Source organism: Lolium perenne, chromosome 4 (assembly GCF_019359855.2).
Source record: "Lolium perenne isolate Kyuss_39 chromosome 4, Kyuss_2.0, whole genome shotgun sequence".
NCBI classification, from domain to species: Eukaryota; Viridiplantae; Streptophyta; class Magnoliopsida; order Poales; family Poaceae; genus Lolium; species Lolium perenne.
The window spans coordinates 336,667,326-336,683,528 of record NC_067247.2 but is presented as its reverse complement, the minus strand read 5'-3'; the positions used below and the strand labels follow the sequence as shown (position 1 = coordinate 336,683,528).

The window sequence follows — 16,203 nt, the reverse complement described above, 5'->3', positions numbered from 1 at the left end:
CATGATTCTTGCTCATTCTTGAGGGATCTAAGAGAGGAGATCTAGATCTACAATCCTCACCAATCCATTTCTCCTCTAAGTGAGGGGAACCCTTTGGATCTACATCTTGGAGTCATTTGTTGATTTCCTCTTTGTTCTTCCTCTTTAATCTCATCCTAGCATTTGTTGCTCGGGTGGGAATTGAGTGTGAAGGACTTGAACACCTCTAGTGTTCTTGCTTTGCATAGTGTTGAGCTCTCCACCACGATTAGTTCGAGTGAGAGACCGTGAGCTTGTTACTCTTGGAGGGAGACCTCCTAGTTGGCTTGGCGGTTGGTGCTCCGGTGATCTCTTCAAAGAAGATTGTGAAGAGGCCCGGGCTTCTCCTTCGTGGAGCGTGTGAAGTGGTCTTGGAGCTTGCCATCTCCGGAGTGGAGGAAAAGACCATAAGGAAAGGGCCATTATCCTTCGTGGGTTTGGCTCGGAGAATAGGGTGAGCCTTCGTGGCGTTGGAGAATCCTTCGTGGGACCTCCATCCCTCCAAACGTGACATACCTTCTTGCAAAGGAAGGGAACACGGGAATACATCCTCGTCTCCGCGTGCCTCGGTTATTTCTATACCCGAGCTTACTTTCCTTGTGATAGTCATCGTGCTTGAAGTATCTATTATATCTTGCTATCACTTGTTGTTCATATATATTGTGCCTATCTTGCTTAGCTCTAGTTGTTGTTGTTGCACTTAGTTGAGCCTAGCTTATTTAGGATTTGTGCTTGTGAAAGAACATGTTCAATCACCGTCCTCTTCGTTGTCAGTGTGGTAGTGCCAACGGCAGGACGTGTCATCGAACACCTTCACTCATCTCGTCATCGCCTTCGTAGCGGAAGGTGAGCACACAACCCCACCCGTCGAAGAGCACATCCACCGGCCACAGGCAAAAGCCATAGCAAGCCTCCCGTTGCTGCAGCGCGGCCGGCTCGTTGCTGGCGACGAACTCGTCGAACTTGTCCGGCAGCCTCTGGATGCCGAGTGAGTCTTCACTGAGGACGATGATGAACTCGAACTTCCACTCCTCGAAAGATGACGACGGCACAGGTGATGGCGACCGTGCAGGCGTTGCTGCTCCAGCATGGCCACCGCGGCCCCGACGGCCACGCCCGCGACCTCGACCTCGACCAACCATGGAGCGGCCCGCAACCTCGACTCCTATGATGGTGGCGGCTAGGGTTGGGAATTGCGGCGCTAGGGTTTGTGTGAGGGGCGATACGCGAGCACCATTTTTTATACGCCGGAGGGAGGTGAGGGAGTGGTGGCGCGCTTTAACGCCGGCACAGACTGCTAAGCGCGACGAGACGTGTCATTGCGCCTATGGGGAAACTGCACCGTCGCTGCGCGCCATTTACTTTAGTCGAGAGGTAGGCGACGGTTGCGCATCGTTCGTGTCTCAATGACGCATTGGGCCCGCCACTCCCCGCCTCGCTTTTCTTTGTGTGCGGCGCGATCGCAGTGTTCCATTTGATGCGGGGATGGCCTCGGACCACCGGACACCATATTAAGTCGAGCCGGAAAAAAGCTCCTTTGTGACGCGCAACTGAGAACGGTAAAATAGCCGACGTGCCCCAAAGCTGGAGCGCGCTTTGAGAGACACGACTCGAGATGCTATCAAACAAACTATGCTCAGGCGCCATGGCCCATGGAGCCGAATTTTTCTTTCAGAACAACAGTACGCATTTCTCCATGCAACAAAATCGAAATCGGCATAAGAGCACACATCTCGCTTTATTAAGGCTTTACGAGACCAACACCAGCAGAGTACATGATTATAGCAGATAAGTTGGCAACAGCCACGGTTCAATTAAATACTACAAGTTCAAAAAGGTTTAGTCTCAACTTAAGAATGTGTCGGAAAGACAATACTACTAGTACAGTACGTGGATGGAACTTCCAGGCAGACATTAATAATCGCAGACATTAATAATCAATGGAGACGAGAATCACCGACACCGGATGTCCAAGGCAGCGCCTGGATGATGCTCCTCAAATGCAATCTTCAAAGAAGACTTCAGAGCCTCTCCATCCTCATCTCTTTCGCCCTTGATCCTTATATCGATTTCTCTGAGGCCAGCTGGCAAGTGCTCAATGCCATCTAGTGGACCCTCCACAGACCCACCACTCTCGCAACGACTCGGTATTAACAGTAGAAAAAGCTTCTTGAGCACAGGCATAGCACCCGCTTCAAAAGTCAACAACGGAGCCCAACAACAGAGAAAGAACTCTTTGAGAGCTCGGAATGCAATGCCGCTGCCAGGGATGCGCACCCTTTCTTCGAGAGGTTTTTCTGAGCCCAACTGGAGAAAGACAAGTGATGGCAACCCTGCAAGAATAGCAACGCCATCATCCTTCAAACCTGCAGCCCTGACCGTGAAACGCAAGCTTTGGAGGTCCCGAAGATGACCAAACCACTTGGGGATCATCGAAAACACGCAGCCCGACATCATCATATCTCGAAGATGGATAGGTGGAGGGGAAAATGTGGTCCAGCCATCTAATCCCTCAGAATCCAAATTACCAGGATGAAATTGAAGGATCCTGAGGCTGCCGCTGATCCTTTGTAGAGAAGAACGCAAGACATCCATACGTCTTGCCCCTTCCACCAAGTCATTTCCCGACCATTGAAAAGTAAAATATCTTAGGCTGGTCATCTCGCCTAGGCCCTTGATATTCTCCACGGAGTTCCTCTCTAAACCAAACATCCGTAGAGTTCGCAGAAGTCTCAATCTGCCAATTCCGTCGGGAAAACCTCTATGTCCGTAAACACTGAGATGCAACAGCAGAGGCAAACTAACAATATCAGATGGAAGATTGGAGACGGATACGGGTACTGCTAAATCAAGTGTCTCCAATTGCTGTAGCTCACCAATTTGGCTAGGTAGCTCAATCCTCGTATCGCCAACCACATTTAAGCATCTCAATAGAAACAACTTAGATATACCAGTGAGATCTAGCACATTATTTCTGGCAAAGCCCATATCTAGATGTAGAACTCGGATATATTTCAGTAGCATCACAGATTGGCAAGAAAACCCTCCAAAAGCATAGACTGATCGAACTTTTGATAATGACCCGTTGACCATTGCTGATGTCAGTCTGCACTCTTCACCAGAGCATTGGAATGAAGCTCTCCGGATATTTCTGTGCATCCCTAACACAGCGTCCGGGTCACTTAGCACAGAAATAAAATTTTCTTCTTCAATCTTGGATCTGATGACATCTAGCATTATATCATGTACTCTGCAGCTCAACACCTCTCCACCATCGTCGGTATCCACAGGCTGGATCATGCTCCTATTAATAAGCTCATTGAAATAGCTTATTGCAACATCCTCTGCATCGAGCCCAGGGGTTGGACGCACGAAAACTTCTGCGATCCATTGCCTCAACAAATAAAACGTCCATATCACATGATCCTCTGGATACATACCAAGATAGAGCAAACATGTCTTAAGATGGTTAGGAAGGTTTCTGAAGCTGAGCTCCAAAATTTGCCTCATCTGATCAAGAGTAGGATTTCCGTCAAACATGCATCCGAGAGACTTCCTTACATACTCAAATGTTGTCTTTGGTTGATCAGCTAGAAGGCTTGATATACTGATGATAGCAAGTGGCAGACCACCACATTTTTTCAGAATATCCATTGAAACGTCTACTAATTCAGTAGGGCAGGAATTTTCTGAACCAAATATTCTGCTAAAAAACATTCTTCTTGAATCATGCTCATTAAGATATTTCATCTTAAAAACACATCCTCTGCTTTTAGAGCAACAAGCAGCAGCAACCGAATAAATCCTGGTAGTTGTTAGCACTCTACTGCCATGATTATTTTCTGGGAAAGCACATTTAATAATATCCCATGCTAACGTATCCCATAAATCATCAATTATGATAAAGTACCTGCAAATCACATCACCATTGAGAAATGAGAACACATAAAGGTTAGTTTATGGTGAGATCTTATAAGCTTGGGAAATTAAAGTCCTATTACCTAAAACCACAAATTCTAAGTGTACATGTCAACACGATGATGACATGTACTATTAATTAGATCTAAGTAAATTACATTGTACACAGTATAACTGCCTTTGAATCGTCAATGATAAGTAGATATAAATCAAGTAGAATTCGTTTTGCAATATATGTAATAACTTCCATTTCCTTGTCCTCGTCAGTACATCATTTAGTTGAACTAGAAAGTAAACAAAGATATGTACTCTCACTGGAACAGTGAAACATTTATCAGTGGATGCCTAACATCCAATTAACTTTAGTGTCTATATTAACTGTGTGAAGATAAAAATAGTGCTTACAATGCAAATGTATAATATTATGGAGGCTTAATACGCCAACAGTGCCACAGCTCACGAAGGGTGAAATGAATTACTCCCGTGCGGGGTAAGCAGTTGATTTGGCCGATGTCAATTGATTTGATCTTGTTCACTTCCCTATTCCCTCACTCCCCCCCCCCCCTTGCGCGCCGCGCGGACCCATAGGCCACACAACCTCAACAGGCTGATTATTTTACTCATTTAGAATTGGTTTTTGCTTCACAGGTTATAAATTTGAGTATTCAAGTCTTGAAATAAAATTAAAATTTAATCCTTACAAGTAAAATTTGCAAAACATTCATTCCCTGTTTCCTCGAAGGAGTTTGATTTTACTGAGGTATACCACAATCTTGGCAAATTTCAAGGTGGTTTGAGCTGTATGCAAAGTTAGATCGGGAAAAATAGAACTTCTTTCATTATATAAAAAAAAATGTTCATAGTCCAATATTACAGTGAACTAATTCATTTTATGTGTGACACTTCTCAAACAGAGACATATATATCCAACCTTTAAAGAAAATGCTATGGTTGCCCTGGAAATGATACCAAAATAGACTTTAAGAGCGCAAATAAATCACTAGTACTTGCTAATATATTTTGGTAAGAACGCATAAAGTGCATACTGGTACAATAAGGTACACATAATGAAAAAAATTACCTCTCATTCAATAAATACTCTCTGATATTTGTAATCACATCATCCAAGCTGCTACTTGGAGACAACTGTTCCCTCGTAAGCTTCAATAATAAATTCCGGAGAAGCCTCGGTATATCAGGCTTTAGAGATACTGATACAAATGCATGACAGGTAAACTTCCCTTTGATCTCACGGCACACTTCATTTGCAAGGGTGGTTTTTCCGAGACCTCCAAATCCCACAATAGAAGCCACCTTCAGCTCTTGACCTTGATCCATCAACAACTCAATAAGCTCATCTCTGGGGGTATTAATACCCACGAGACCAGCCGCATCCGCAAAAATAGCGAGTGCTCGTGGATCAATATGGACAATACTGGTCGTAGGGTTGTACTCATCAAGCTTGTACCTTATGCGCCGCTCATGCAATTGAAGTACACGAGCCTCAATCCCGTTGATCTTGTTGGCAATTTGATGACGCACCTTGAGCTTCTTAAAGCGCTCAGCTGTCTTCTTGAGAAACCCAGTGGTTGCACCTTTTACTTCAAGGTCATGCATGAAGTCATCGATGCAGTCTTCAATATCATAGGACATCTCCCTCACTTGGTCTCTCCACACCTTAGCCTGAACATCAAGCTCGTCCATTCCTGCCAGCTTTACAAGAAGAGCATTCATGCTACTGAACTCTTCATGAAGGGACACAACCTTATTGCGCACACCTTTGAGCTTCCGATACTCATCCCCCATCAGGGTAGTGAGCTTCCCAAGGAGCGAGTTCATCACACCCGTGGAAGCGCTCACTGCCATGGTTGATAGGGTGATATTCCTGTAAAACATAACAAAATTGGGTTATAAATTTTATAGATTTCCCAAATGCACTTGAGTAGACCTGGAAAAAAATTAAGAATGGGAGACTCAAGGTAATTGTATGCAAAACTATTGCAGCTGCAGATTAACCATGACCATAATGTTTGCAAATATGTTATGTGCTTGCAGAAACCATAAACATTGAAAATATTCACGATGTAAACATCATGATTTGAAGACAAAAGTAACCTTTACCTGTGTTACTCACTGAAGCCACACAAAAGTACTTCACAGATGATAGTAGGTGACCTGAGCTTTGAACTCAGATATTGGGAAGCCAATATTTGATTTCCTCTGTGGTCACCGCCTGATCACCGGAGACAATTCTCTTCACGTTTAAGGAGCAAGAAAGACTGCAGGAAAAGATAAATTTTGTGGAGCACCATGTTAGATTGTTTGTAAGGCAGCATGCGTTGCTCATGAAACAGAATAGGCAATGCGGTACCTAAAGAAGATGTGATCGCTGAATTATTGGTGGGAGTATGAATGATTTCTGCTCTCATTCAAAATCAGAGATGAAAATGCAAAGAAATAAAAGTTCTGATCTACACTTAAATATGATTTTCTGTCACAGCAGCTAGCGATACTGCAATAGCATTAGGTTGGTGCCATTGCAGGCGGTAGCAGGGGCGGTAGCGCCCGAGGCGGGGCGAGAGAGAGGCGAGAGAGGGGCGAGACGAGAGCGGGAGGCGGCTGCGCGGGCGCCCGGCGGTATCGCCCGCTCCCGCCCGGCTACCGCCTGCGTTGGGGGCGAGAGGGAGGCGAGAGGCGGGCGAGAGTGGGGCGGCAGCGTTGGCAGCGAGAGGGAGGCGAGAGTGGGGGCGAGAGGGAGGCGAGAGGCGGGCGACAGGCGGGCGAGAGGGCGTAACGGCTAGCTGACGTGGCGCGATCTGATTCGTCCACGTCAGCTAGCCGTTGGGGTAGCCGTTGCTGGTTCAAAAAATCCGAAAAAAAGCCAAAAAACCCTAAAATTTCATCCCCACCCCCTATAAATACCCCATATGGTTTCACTCACTCCACACCCATTTCATCTCATTCATCTCCTTCATTCTCTCAAATCTTCTCCACCATGTCCGGTTGGACTCCACCAGATTTGACAACGTTCACGGATCTGTTGCAGCCCGACGGGTCACCAATACACCTAGATGATGTCTCTCCGACACATCGTCGCACCAATGTCGGTTCTTCGCCGCTTCCCCGAGTTTTATACTCCTCCGGCACACCACCTCCGGGGCCATATGGGCCATACGCTCCACCTCCGGCGCCATATGGTTCATACCCTCCGCCTCCGTATCCATACCCCCAACCACCTCCAAATGCTCCACCTACAGGTAGCGGGAGTGGCACTGTACCTCCTTACCCACCACCTTCGTACGGTTCATACCCTCCACCTCCGTATCCATACGCGCCATATGGTCCGTACCCCCCACCACCTTCTGAAGCCAGTGCACCAAGCTCCGAGTCCAATGCCGCGGAAACAATCGTACCACCGCGTGCAAAGAGGCTTGACTGGAAAACTGCGGAAGAGGAAAAACTGGTACTTTACTTACCCATCACATATTTATTTCGGGGTTGGTTCTTGCTTGGATTTTTCACTAACAATATCTATTTCGGGGTAGGTTAATGCTTGGCTTTTTAACTCCAAGGACTCTGTTGCCGGTAATTGCAAGACCGGCACTAGTTTTTGGGGTCAGATAGCTGCAACCTTCAACTCTACCTCGGATCCTGCCCGTCGTCAGACCTCCAAGCAGCTGAAGGATCATTGGAACGCCTACAACAAGGAGGTGTCCCTGTTCAATGCATACCACATCCAAGAAGAAGCGTTACGTCAAAGTGGAGCAGACGATCAGATGGTCATGAAGGCGGCAATGGAGAGGTACGCGAATGACAAAAGAGTGACTCAGCCGTTCAGACGGCACCACTGGTGGCAAGCTATTCGCAATGAAGCGAAGTGGAAAGGACAACATGGTCCTGGTAGTGGAACCGAGTCCACTTCCAAGAGAAGCCGTCTTGGAGTTTCTGGTGAGTACAGCTCTAGCGAGGCGACGACGGAGGAGCGTCCACCGGGCCGCGATAGGGCCAAGGCTGCGGCACGTAAGGGTCGGAGGAAGGGGAAGGAATAAATCCTTCGCGATGAGGAACATGATGAAGGGTTTAGTGAAGGCTAAGCTATTCAAGCAATGGAACAAAATGAAAGACCGATCAACCGACGACATGAACGAAGCAGAAAAACGCAAACATGCGAAGGCCATCAAGATGGTGGAAAAAGAGCTTGGTCTGGAAGATGATGACGACGAGGAGGAGGAGCAGGAAGAAGAGGAAGAGGAGTAGAATTTTTATTTATTATGTAATTTTTAAAATTTATTATGCAATTTTATTAATTATTATGTAATCGGTAACATTTTTAGTTGAATAAAATAATTTTCTTGCATTATTTTGAATGTCTACAAAAAATCGAGTGAAATAACTTAATCTGAAAAAGAAATGGTGATGTGGAGGAGAGAGAACTGAGAGCTGGCACTATAGCCTGTGAACTGGCACCGTGGGGTGAGAGTGGGGTGAGAGTGAGGAAAAAAACTGACATAGCAGGCTATAGTGAGGTGATGCATTGGCAACAGCCTTAGGACATTACGCATGGACCTGAATAACAAATGATAAAGGCGCTCAGAGCTCGCCGAAAAGTTGCCATCGATAGCTACTGTTTATCAGAGGTCGCCGAAAAAGTTGAATCTAGTCGCAAAACAAATGTAGCTGAAAAAGTTGAATCCCGAAAAAAACCCGATAGCTCCTTCCTATGCCCCTCTCACTCGCGGGACGGCGGAGCAGCAGAATGTCGGCGGGGCTCCCGAGCTACGCGCCGTTCCGCACACACCGGCAGCCGGCCGCAGCAAAAACAAAACGAGAGCGAAAGGGAGCAAAGAATGTACCTGGCGAGAGTGGGAAGGATTTCTCCGGTTGGTCTGCTCTGCAGGCAGCCTCAATACGGAGGAGTTCTTGGCTGCTTGGTTGGAGGGAGGATTGATCGAGATCCAGTAAGTTTGACCGAGATCCAGTGCGAGGCACGAATGGGGGTGCGAGTCGAGATGCTATAGGGGAGCGAAGAGCACATGGCCGTACGCCACCATGCCTTTTCCTTTGCTTCCTCGAGGTTTTTTTTATCTGTGGATACCAAGACCTGGAGACGACCTGGATTCGATCGATAGTTAAGTGGGAACAGGCTGCCCGCTACCGCTGCCGCGCCACCGCATCAGAGTATCAGACCACCATCCATGGTGATGGCGGCGGGAGCCATCACCGGAGGAACTCCCCCACCTCTGGCCCTCTGCACCTCCGCCCGTCCGTTCCCCTTCTCTAACCGCCTCCATCTCATCCAGCAAGGTCCACGAAGCTCCGATGACTGCTATTCTCCATTTCTCCTCCTCTCCAGCGCCGCCTTGAAGCCCATGCATGCGCTCTCTCGGTATCCGCACTCCCCTCGCCCCATACGCTGCTACTACTCACGAAGGCGTGCAGTTTGCAGCACAGCTGCCAGCGCCATGCACCGACACCCAGCCGAGGCACAGTCTCCATGCCATTACGATTTACGACACAGATGCAAATTCCCTCGTGAGGAAGGTGTCTCCCCAGGAACGATCCTTTGGACAAGCAAAAACGCCCTGCTCCCGCGTCGCTCCCGCTCGGGCGACTCGGGCGGCGTCCAAACCCTAGCGCCACCAGGCCCGTCCTCCCACCTTCCTCCCTCCCTTGCCGCCACCTGAGGTGACCGCCGGAAAGCCATGCGGCTGCTGAGGACGGTGGCGGCGAGGATCTCGTCGCTCCGCTTCGATGTGGAGGACTACAGCGTCTACAGGACCGGGACGGCCCTTCAGGCGAGGCGACGGCGCGCGCGGCAGGCTTCGGCGCGGGTGACTCTGGCTGTCGGCCGCGACCTCTTGGGAGGTTGGACCGCGACGGGTGGCGGCTGCGGTATGGAGGCCCCCTCCCCGTCAGATCGAGGTTGTTCCCCCTCTTCTCTCTCTCCTCCCTGATTTCGGCTTAGCGGCGGTTTGCTGCTCGCTCTGGAATACGGAGGTGGCTCGGGACCGGGGGAAACCCTAAGTTGGCTGGCCCGGCCCAGCGGCGGCAGCACCTGTGGGTGCCGTTCTTCCTCCTTGGAGGCGTGGCGGAGGTCCCCTGTCTCCACCCCGACCAACCTCCCGGGTGAAAGCCCAAAATCTCTCAGATTGGGCGACGTCGACGTGCTGCACGTCGTATCCTCCTTGGAGGCATCACCTGGGGAGTCCGATGCTCGGTGAGGTTGAAGGCGGAAAGTTTGGTCTCGTGCAGTTGCTCCCGGTGGCTTTCCTGCTTCTCTCTAGTCGTCCTTAGGTCGCAGCGGTTTGGCCGGTGTGGTGTGCCCCCCTTCCTGGTGGTCGTGTTCTGGGGCTGCCTCGGAGTTCAAGTTCAGCACTTCCCCAGCTCTCGGGTGAGCTTTTCCCATCACCGATGGTTTGACGCCTTCGAGCCAAGGCGAGAGGGTAGGGGCCCTCTTCGGTGTGGGAACCGGAATGTGTTTTGGTGCTTGCAGTTCAGGGGGCCTTCCTCGCTCATGAATCTCCATCCTGCTCTTTGGCAGTGCCTCGTCGCGCCTTCACTGCTCGTTGCCCTCGGTGCCGGAGAGTTGTAGTCTTCGCTTTGCAAGTCCCTTTGGTGCTTGCTAGTAGTGTTGAGTTGTAAGCCTTTTAGGGTGTGCCCTTGTATCGTTCGGCCATTGTGTTGTGTTGTGTAGTGTTGTGTGTGGGTGTTTGTTCGGTTCGCCTTGTGTAATTCTTGCCCGGTTGATGGCTTTGTTAATTCAAAGTTGGGCTCCTTGCGAGCCTACTGTTTAAAAAGGTGTCTCCCCATTTTGCTGTAACTTTCTGCTAAGAAGTAACCTTGCTAATTCTGCAAGTTAACAAACTATCCATTATTATATCCCTAAAAAGCACTAAGCTCATAGGGTTGTTGCGCTGCAAGTCCTTTTCGTGGGCCCCACCTCGCGCGCTTGCTTGACGTTGTGTTTCACCATCTGGAGTCGCATCTACGTGACGTGTGAGCGAGGGGGCACGCGGGGTCAGTGGGATTGTTTTGACCGGGGCTTGGGTCCGTCTTTCTTCCTTCTTCCTTTGGTTGTGGTTGCGGGTCTATTCGCTGAGTGTGATCTATTCTTCCTCTTCGTCGGCCGAGCTGCGGCGGTGCGTGCGGGTTTGGGTGGCGTTGCGGTGGCTGCCCGTCTACTCCGCGACTGTTGTTTCTTCTCACTCGTACATTTCCCCAATTGCATTCTCTGTGATTTTTCTTGTGTTAGTGGCCATGAGATTGGAGCGGGTTGCCTGATCGTGAATTCGTTCGTCCATATGCAGCATCTCTAGCTCTTCTTGGTTTCTTGATGTGTTTGCAAATATTTCGGTTTCCTGTGGTGGTTATGTTGATCTGGTTGTTCGGCCGTGCTGGGAACCTGTTCAGTCAAATGCTTCGGGGGGTGGGGGGGTGGGGGGGGGGGGGGTGCAGGGCGGCCACCGAGATGGGACGTCCGACGGGGGCGGTGGCAGCAATGGAGCGGTAGCCGTGGCCGCGACCGCATCACTGACCTCCCATACGAGATGTGCCACCATATCTTTTCCTGCATGCCCACAAGGAGGTGGTTTGCACGAGCACGCTCTCGAGGTGGTGGCACCACATCTGAGCCTCCGCGCCGTGCCTCGACATCCACTATCCGAGCTATGGCATTTTCAGCTGATCTGCGGATCGTTTGCTGGCGTCATCTCATCAACAACCTCCTGGTCGGCGTGCTAAAAGTGGAGGCCTTTCAACTCCAGAAGTGCGGCGCTCTTCGGTTGTTGCATCCCAAGTGGTTTCATCCCCGGCGGTGCAGTTGCGGCTGGAGGCATCGACGCGAGGAAGGTGCCAAGGGACCCGATCGCTTTTCTGAACTTTCTTGGAGGGTCTTGGTTGTAAAAGTTGAGGGCTTGTCTATAGCTTCACATTTCCAAGAGGCCCTCTTTGTAAATTGTGTTGCCACCGACGATATATAATTCACCTTCTGGGTCATCCCGTAATAATGGTGAAAGACCAATGCAGATCTGCCTTGTTCACACATTAGTTTGAGACGCAAAGGTATCATTTTATCAAGTTACTTCCAGTTCAAATTTCGGCTCCAAGGAGGATGGGAAAACAAACGAATCTATCTTGGGAGCCTCGACAATGCGTCGGAGGACCCAGATACTAGAGTAATGAGCGAAGATGACTTTACTACCACTATAGAGAGGCTTAGAGCATCTCCAGCCGCGTCCCCCAAAGGGATTTGGGGCGCGCCGGACAAAAAACCCGTTCCAGCCGCGTCCCCCAAAGCCCATTTTTGTCCGGCGCGCCCCGATACGGTGTCCGGCGCCCCGAGCCCGTCCCCGTCCCACAGGGGACGCACCGGGCACGCCGGACACAACGAAAAGCGAGGCGAAGCGACGCGGGCCCGACGCGTCAGCGGCTCGGAAACCTAAAACCCCGTCGCCTACCTTTGGTCAAGCGACGTTAATGGCATCCCTGTTTTCCCAGGCGACGCAGGGACGCGTCTCGTCGTGCATAGCCGTGTGGCCGTCCGCGCCGGCGTTATTGCGTGCAACCACCCGCTTCCGCCGCTGTTTAAAGACGCCCTGTGATACGTCTCAAACGTATCTATAATTTCTTATGTTCCATGCTACTTTTATGATGATACTCACATGTTTTATACACATTATATGTCATTATTATGCATTTTCCGGCACTAACCTATTAACGAGATGCCGAAGAGCCGATTCTTTGTTTCTGCTGTTTTTGGTTTCAGAAATCCTAGTAAGGAAATATTCTCGGAATTGGACGAAATCAACGCCCAGGATCCTATTTTTCCACGAAGCTTCCAGAAGTCCGAAGAGGAAACGAAGTGGGGCCACGAGGTGGCCACACAACAGGGCGGCGCGGCCCAAGCCCTGGCCGCGCCGGCCTACTGTGTGGGCCCCCCGTGACGCCCCCTGACCTACCCTTCCGCCTACTTAAGCCTTCGTCGATAATAGTTCCAGTATCGAGAGCCACGATACGGAAAACCTTCCAGAGACGCCGCCGCCAATCCCATCTCGGGGGATTCAGGAGATCGCCTCCGGCACCCTGCCGGAGAGGGGAATCATCTCCCGGAGGACTCTTCACCGCCATGGTCGCCTCCGGATTGATGTGTGAGTAGTTCACCCCTGGACTATGGGTCCATAGCATTAGCTAGATGGTCGTCTTCTCCTAATTGTGCTATCATTGTTGGATCTTGTGAGCTGCCTAACATGATCAAGATCATCTATCTGTAATGCTACATGTTGCGTTTGTTGGGATCCGATGAATATGGAATACTATGCTATGTTGATTATCAATCTATCATCTATGTGTTGTTTATGATCTTGCATGCTCTCCGTTGCTAGTAGAGGCTCTGGCCAAGTCGTTACTTGTAACTCCAAGAGGGAGTAATTATGCTCGATAGTGGGTTCATGCCTCCATTAAATCTGGGGGAGTGACAGCAACCTCTAATGTTGTGGATGTGCTGTTGCCACTAGGGATAAAACATCAATGCTATATCTAAGGATGTATTTGTTGATTACATTACGCACCATACTTAATGCAATTGTCTGTTGTTTGCAACTTAATACTGGAGGGGGTTCGGATGATAACCTGAAGGTGGACTTTTTAGGCATAGATGCATGCTAGATAGCGGTCTATGTACTTTGTCGTAATGCCCAATTAAATCTCACACTACTCATCATAACATGTATGTGCATTGTTATGCTCTCTTTATTTGTCAATTGCCCAACTGTAATTTGTTCACCCAACATGCTATTTATCTTATGGGAGAGACACCACTAGTGAACTGTGGACCCCGGTCCATTCTTTTACATCAAATACAATCTACTGCAATACTTGTTCTACTGCTTTCTGCAAACAATCATCATCCACACTATACATCTAATCCTTTGTTACAGCAAGCCGGTGAGATTGACAACCTCACTGTCACGTTGGGGCAAAGTAATTTGGTTGTGTTGTGCAGGTTCCACGTTGGCGCCGGAATCCCTGGTGTTGCGCCGCACTACACTCCGCCGCCATCAACCTTCAACGTGCTTCTTGGCTCCTACTGGTTCGATAAACCTTGGTTTCTTACTGAGGGAAACTCACTGCTGTACGCATCACACCTTCCTCTTGGGGTTCCCAACGGACGCGTGTTGAACGGAAAGACATACGTCAACCACGCGCAGCAAGTAGATTTTCTGGCGCCGTTGCCGGGGAGATCAAGACACGCTGCAAGGGGAGTCTCCACTTCCAATCTCTTTACTTTGTTTTTGTCTTGCTTTACTTTTATTTACTACTTTGTTTGCTGCACTAAAACAAAACACAAAAAATTTAGTTGCTAGTTTTACTTTATTTACTATCTTGTTTTCGTTCTCCATATTAAAAACACAAAAAAATTAGTTACTTCATTTACTTTATCTAGTTTACTTTATTTACTATTGCTAAAATGAATACTCCTGAAAATACTAAGTTGTGTGACTTCACAAACACAAATAATAATGATTTCTTATGCACACCTATTGCTCCACCTGCTACTACAGCAGAATTCTTTGAAATTAAACCTGCTTTACTAAATCTTGTTATGACAAAGCAATTTTCTGGTGTTAGTTCTGATGATGCTGCTGCCCATCTTAATAATTTTGTTGAACTATGTGAAATGCAAAAGTATAAGGATGTAGATGGTGACATTATAAAGTTAAAATTGTTTCCTTTCTCATTAAGAGGAAGAGCTAAAGATTGGTTGCTATCTCTGCCTAAGAATAGTATTGATTCATGGACTAAATGTAAGGATGCTTTCATTGGTAGATATTATCCTCCTGCTAAAATTATATCTTTGAGAAGTAGCATAATGAATTTTAAGCAATTAGATACTGAGCATGTTGCACAAGCATGGGAAAGGATGAAATCTTTGGTTAAAAATTGCCCAACCCATGGACTGACTACTTGGATGATCATCCAAACCTTTTATGCATGACTGAATTTTTCTTCACAGAACCTATTGGATTCAGCTGCTGGAGGTACCTTTATGTCCATCACTCTAGGGGCCGCAACAAAGCTTCTTGATAATATGATGACTAATTACTCTGAATGGCACACGGAAAGAGCTCCACAAGGTAAGAAGGTAAATTCTGTCGAAGAAACCTCTTCCTTGAGTGATAAGATTGATGCTATTATGTCTATGCTTGTGAGCGGTAGGACTAATGTTGATCCTAATAATGTTCCGTTAGCTTCATTGGTTGCCCAAGAAGAACATGTTGATGTGAACTTCATTAAAAATAATAATTTCAACAACAATGCTTATCGGAACAATTCTAGTAACAACTATAGGCCATATCCTTATAATAATGGTAACGGTTATGGTAATTCTTATGGGAATTCTTACAATAATAATAGGAATACACCCCCTGGACTTGAAGTCATGCTTAAAGAATTTATTAGTACACAAACTGCTTTTAACAAATCTGTTGAAGAAAAGCTTGGGAAAATTGATATACTTGCTTCTAAAGTTGATAGTCTTGCTGCTGATGTTGATCTTTTGAAATTGAAAGTTATGCCTAATAAGGATAATGAAAATAAAATTGTTACTACAGCAAATGCCATCCAAGTTAGAATTAATGAGAATATAAGATTAATGGCTGAATTGCATGCTAGGTGGGAAATAGAAGAAAATGAAAAACTAGCTAAAGAGAATAATGTAGCTAAAGTTTGGACTATTACCACCACTAGTAATGCTAATGCTCCACATGTTGCTGCACCTCCTACTATCAATGGTAAAAAAATTGGTGTTGGCAATGTTTCTACTTCTAATGCAAAGCCTGCAAAATTGCCGGAAACTGCTAAAACTGCTGAAACTGCCTGTGATAAAACTGCTGAAATTTTTTCCAACATTGGGGACAATGATCCCATTGCTTTAGATTATAATGGTTTAGATTTTGATGATTGCCACATCTCTGAAGTTATAAAGTTCTTACAAAAACTTGCTAAAAGTCCCAATGCTAGTGCTATAAATTTAGCCTTTACAAAACATATTACAAATGCTCTCATAAAAGCTAGAGAAGAGAAACTAAAACTTGAAACTTCTATTCCTAGGAAGTTAGAAGATGGTTGGGAGCCCATCATTAAGATGAAGGTCAATGATTTTGATTGTAATGCTTTATGTGATCTTGGTGCAAGTATTTCTGTTATGCCTAGGAAAATCTATAATATGCTTGACTTGCCACCATTGAAAAATTGTTATTTGGATGTTAA

General features: G+C 47.5%; 2 protein-coding genes across 2 annotated transcripts; one reads left to right on the top strand and one right to left on the bottom strand.

The window, feature by feature from the left end:
* Positions 1 to 1,752: 1,752 nt before the first annotated feature.
* LOC127296561 (disease resistance protein RGA5-like) lies at positions 1,753 to 9,090 on the bottom strand. Its single transcript, XM_051326678.2, has 4 exons — positions 8,790 to 9,090; positions 6,058 to 6,215; positions 5,018 to 5,821; positions 1,753 to 3,928 (listed from the first exon to the last, which is right to left on the bottom strand). The coding sequence occupies exons 3-4, from the start codon at positions 5,800 to 5,802 to the stop codon at positions 1,972 to 1,974; spliced, it is 2,742 nt and encodes a 913-aa protein (XP_051182638.1). The 5' UTR covers positions 5,803 to 5,821; positions 6,058 to 6,215; positions 8,790 to 9,090; the 3' UTR covers positions 1,753 to 1,971.
* On the top strand, positions 7,038 to 7,985 carry LOC127347904 (uncharacterized). Its single transcript, XM_051374043.1, has 2 exons — positions 7,038 to 7,193; positions 7,482 to 7,985. The coding sequence occupies exons 1-2, from the start codon at positions 7,038 to 7,040 to the stop codon at positions 7,983 to 7,985; spliced, it is 660 nt and encodes a 219-aa protein (XP_051230003.1).
* Positions 9,091 to 16,203: the final 7,113 nt, after the last annotated feature.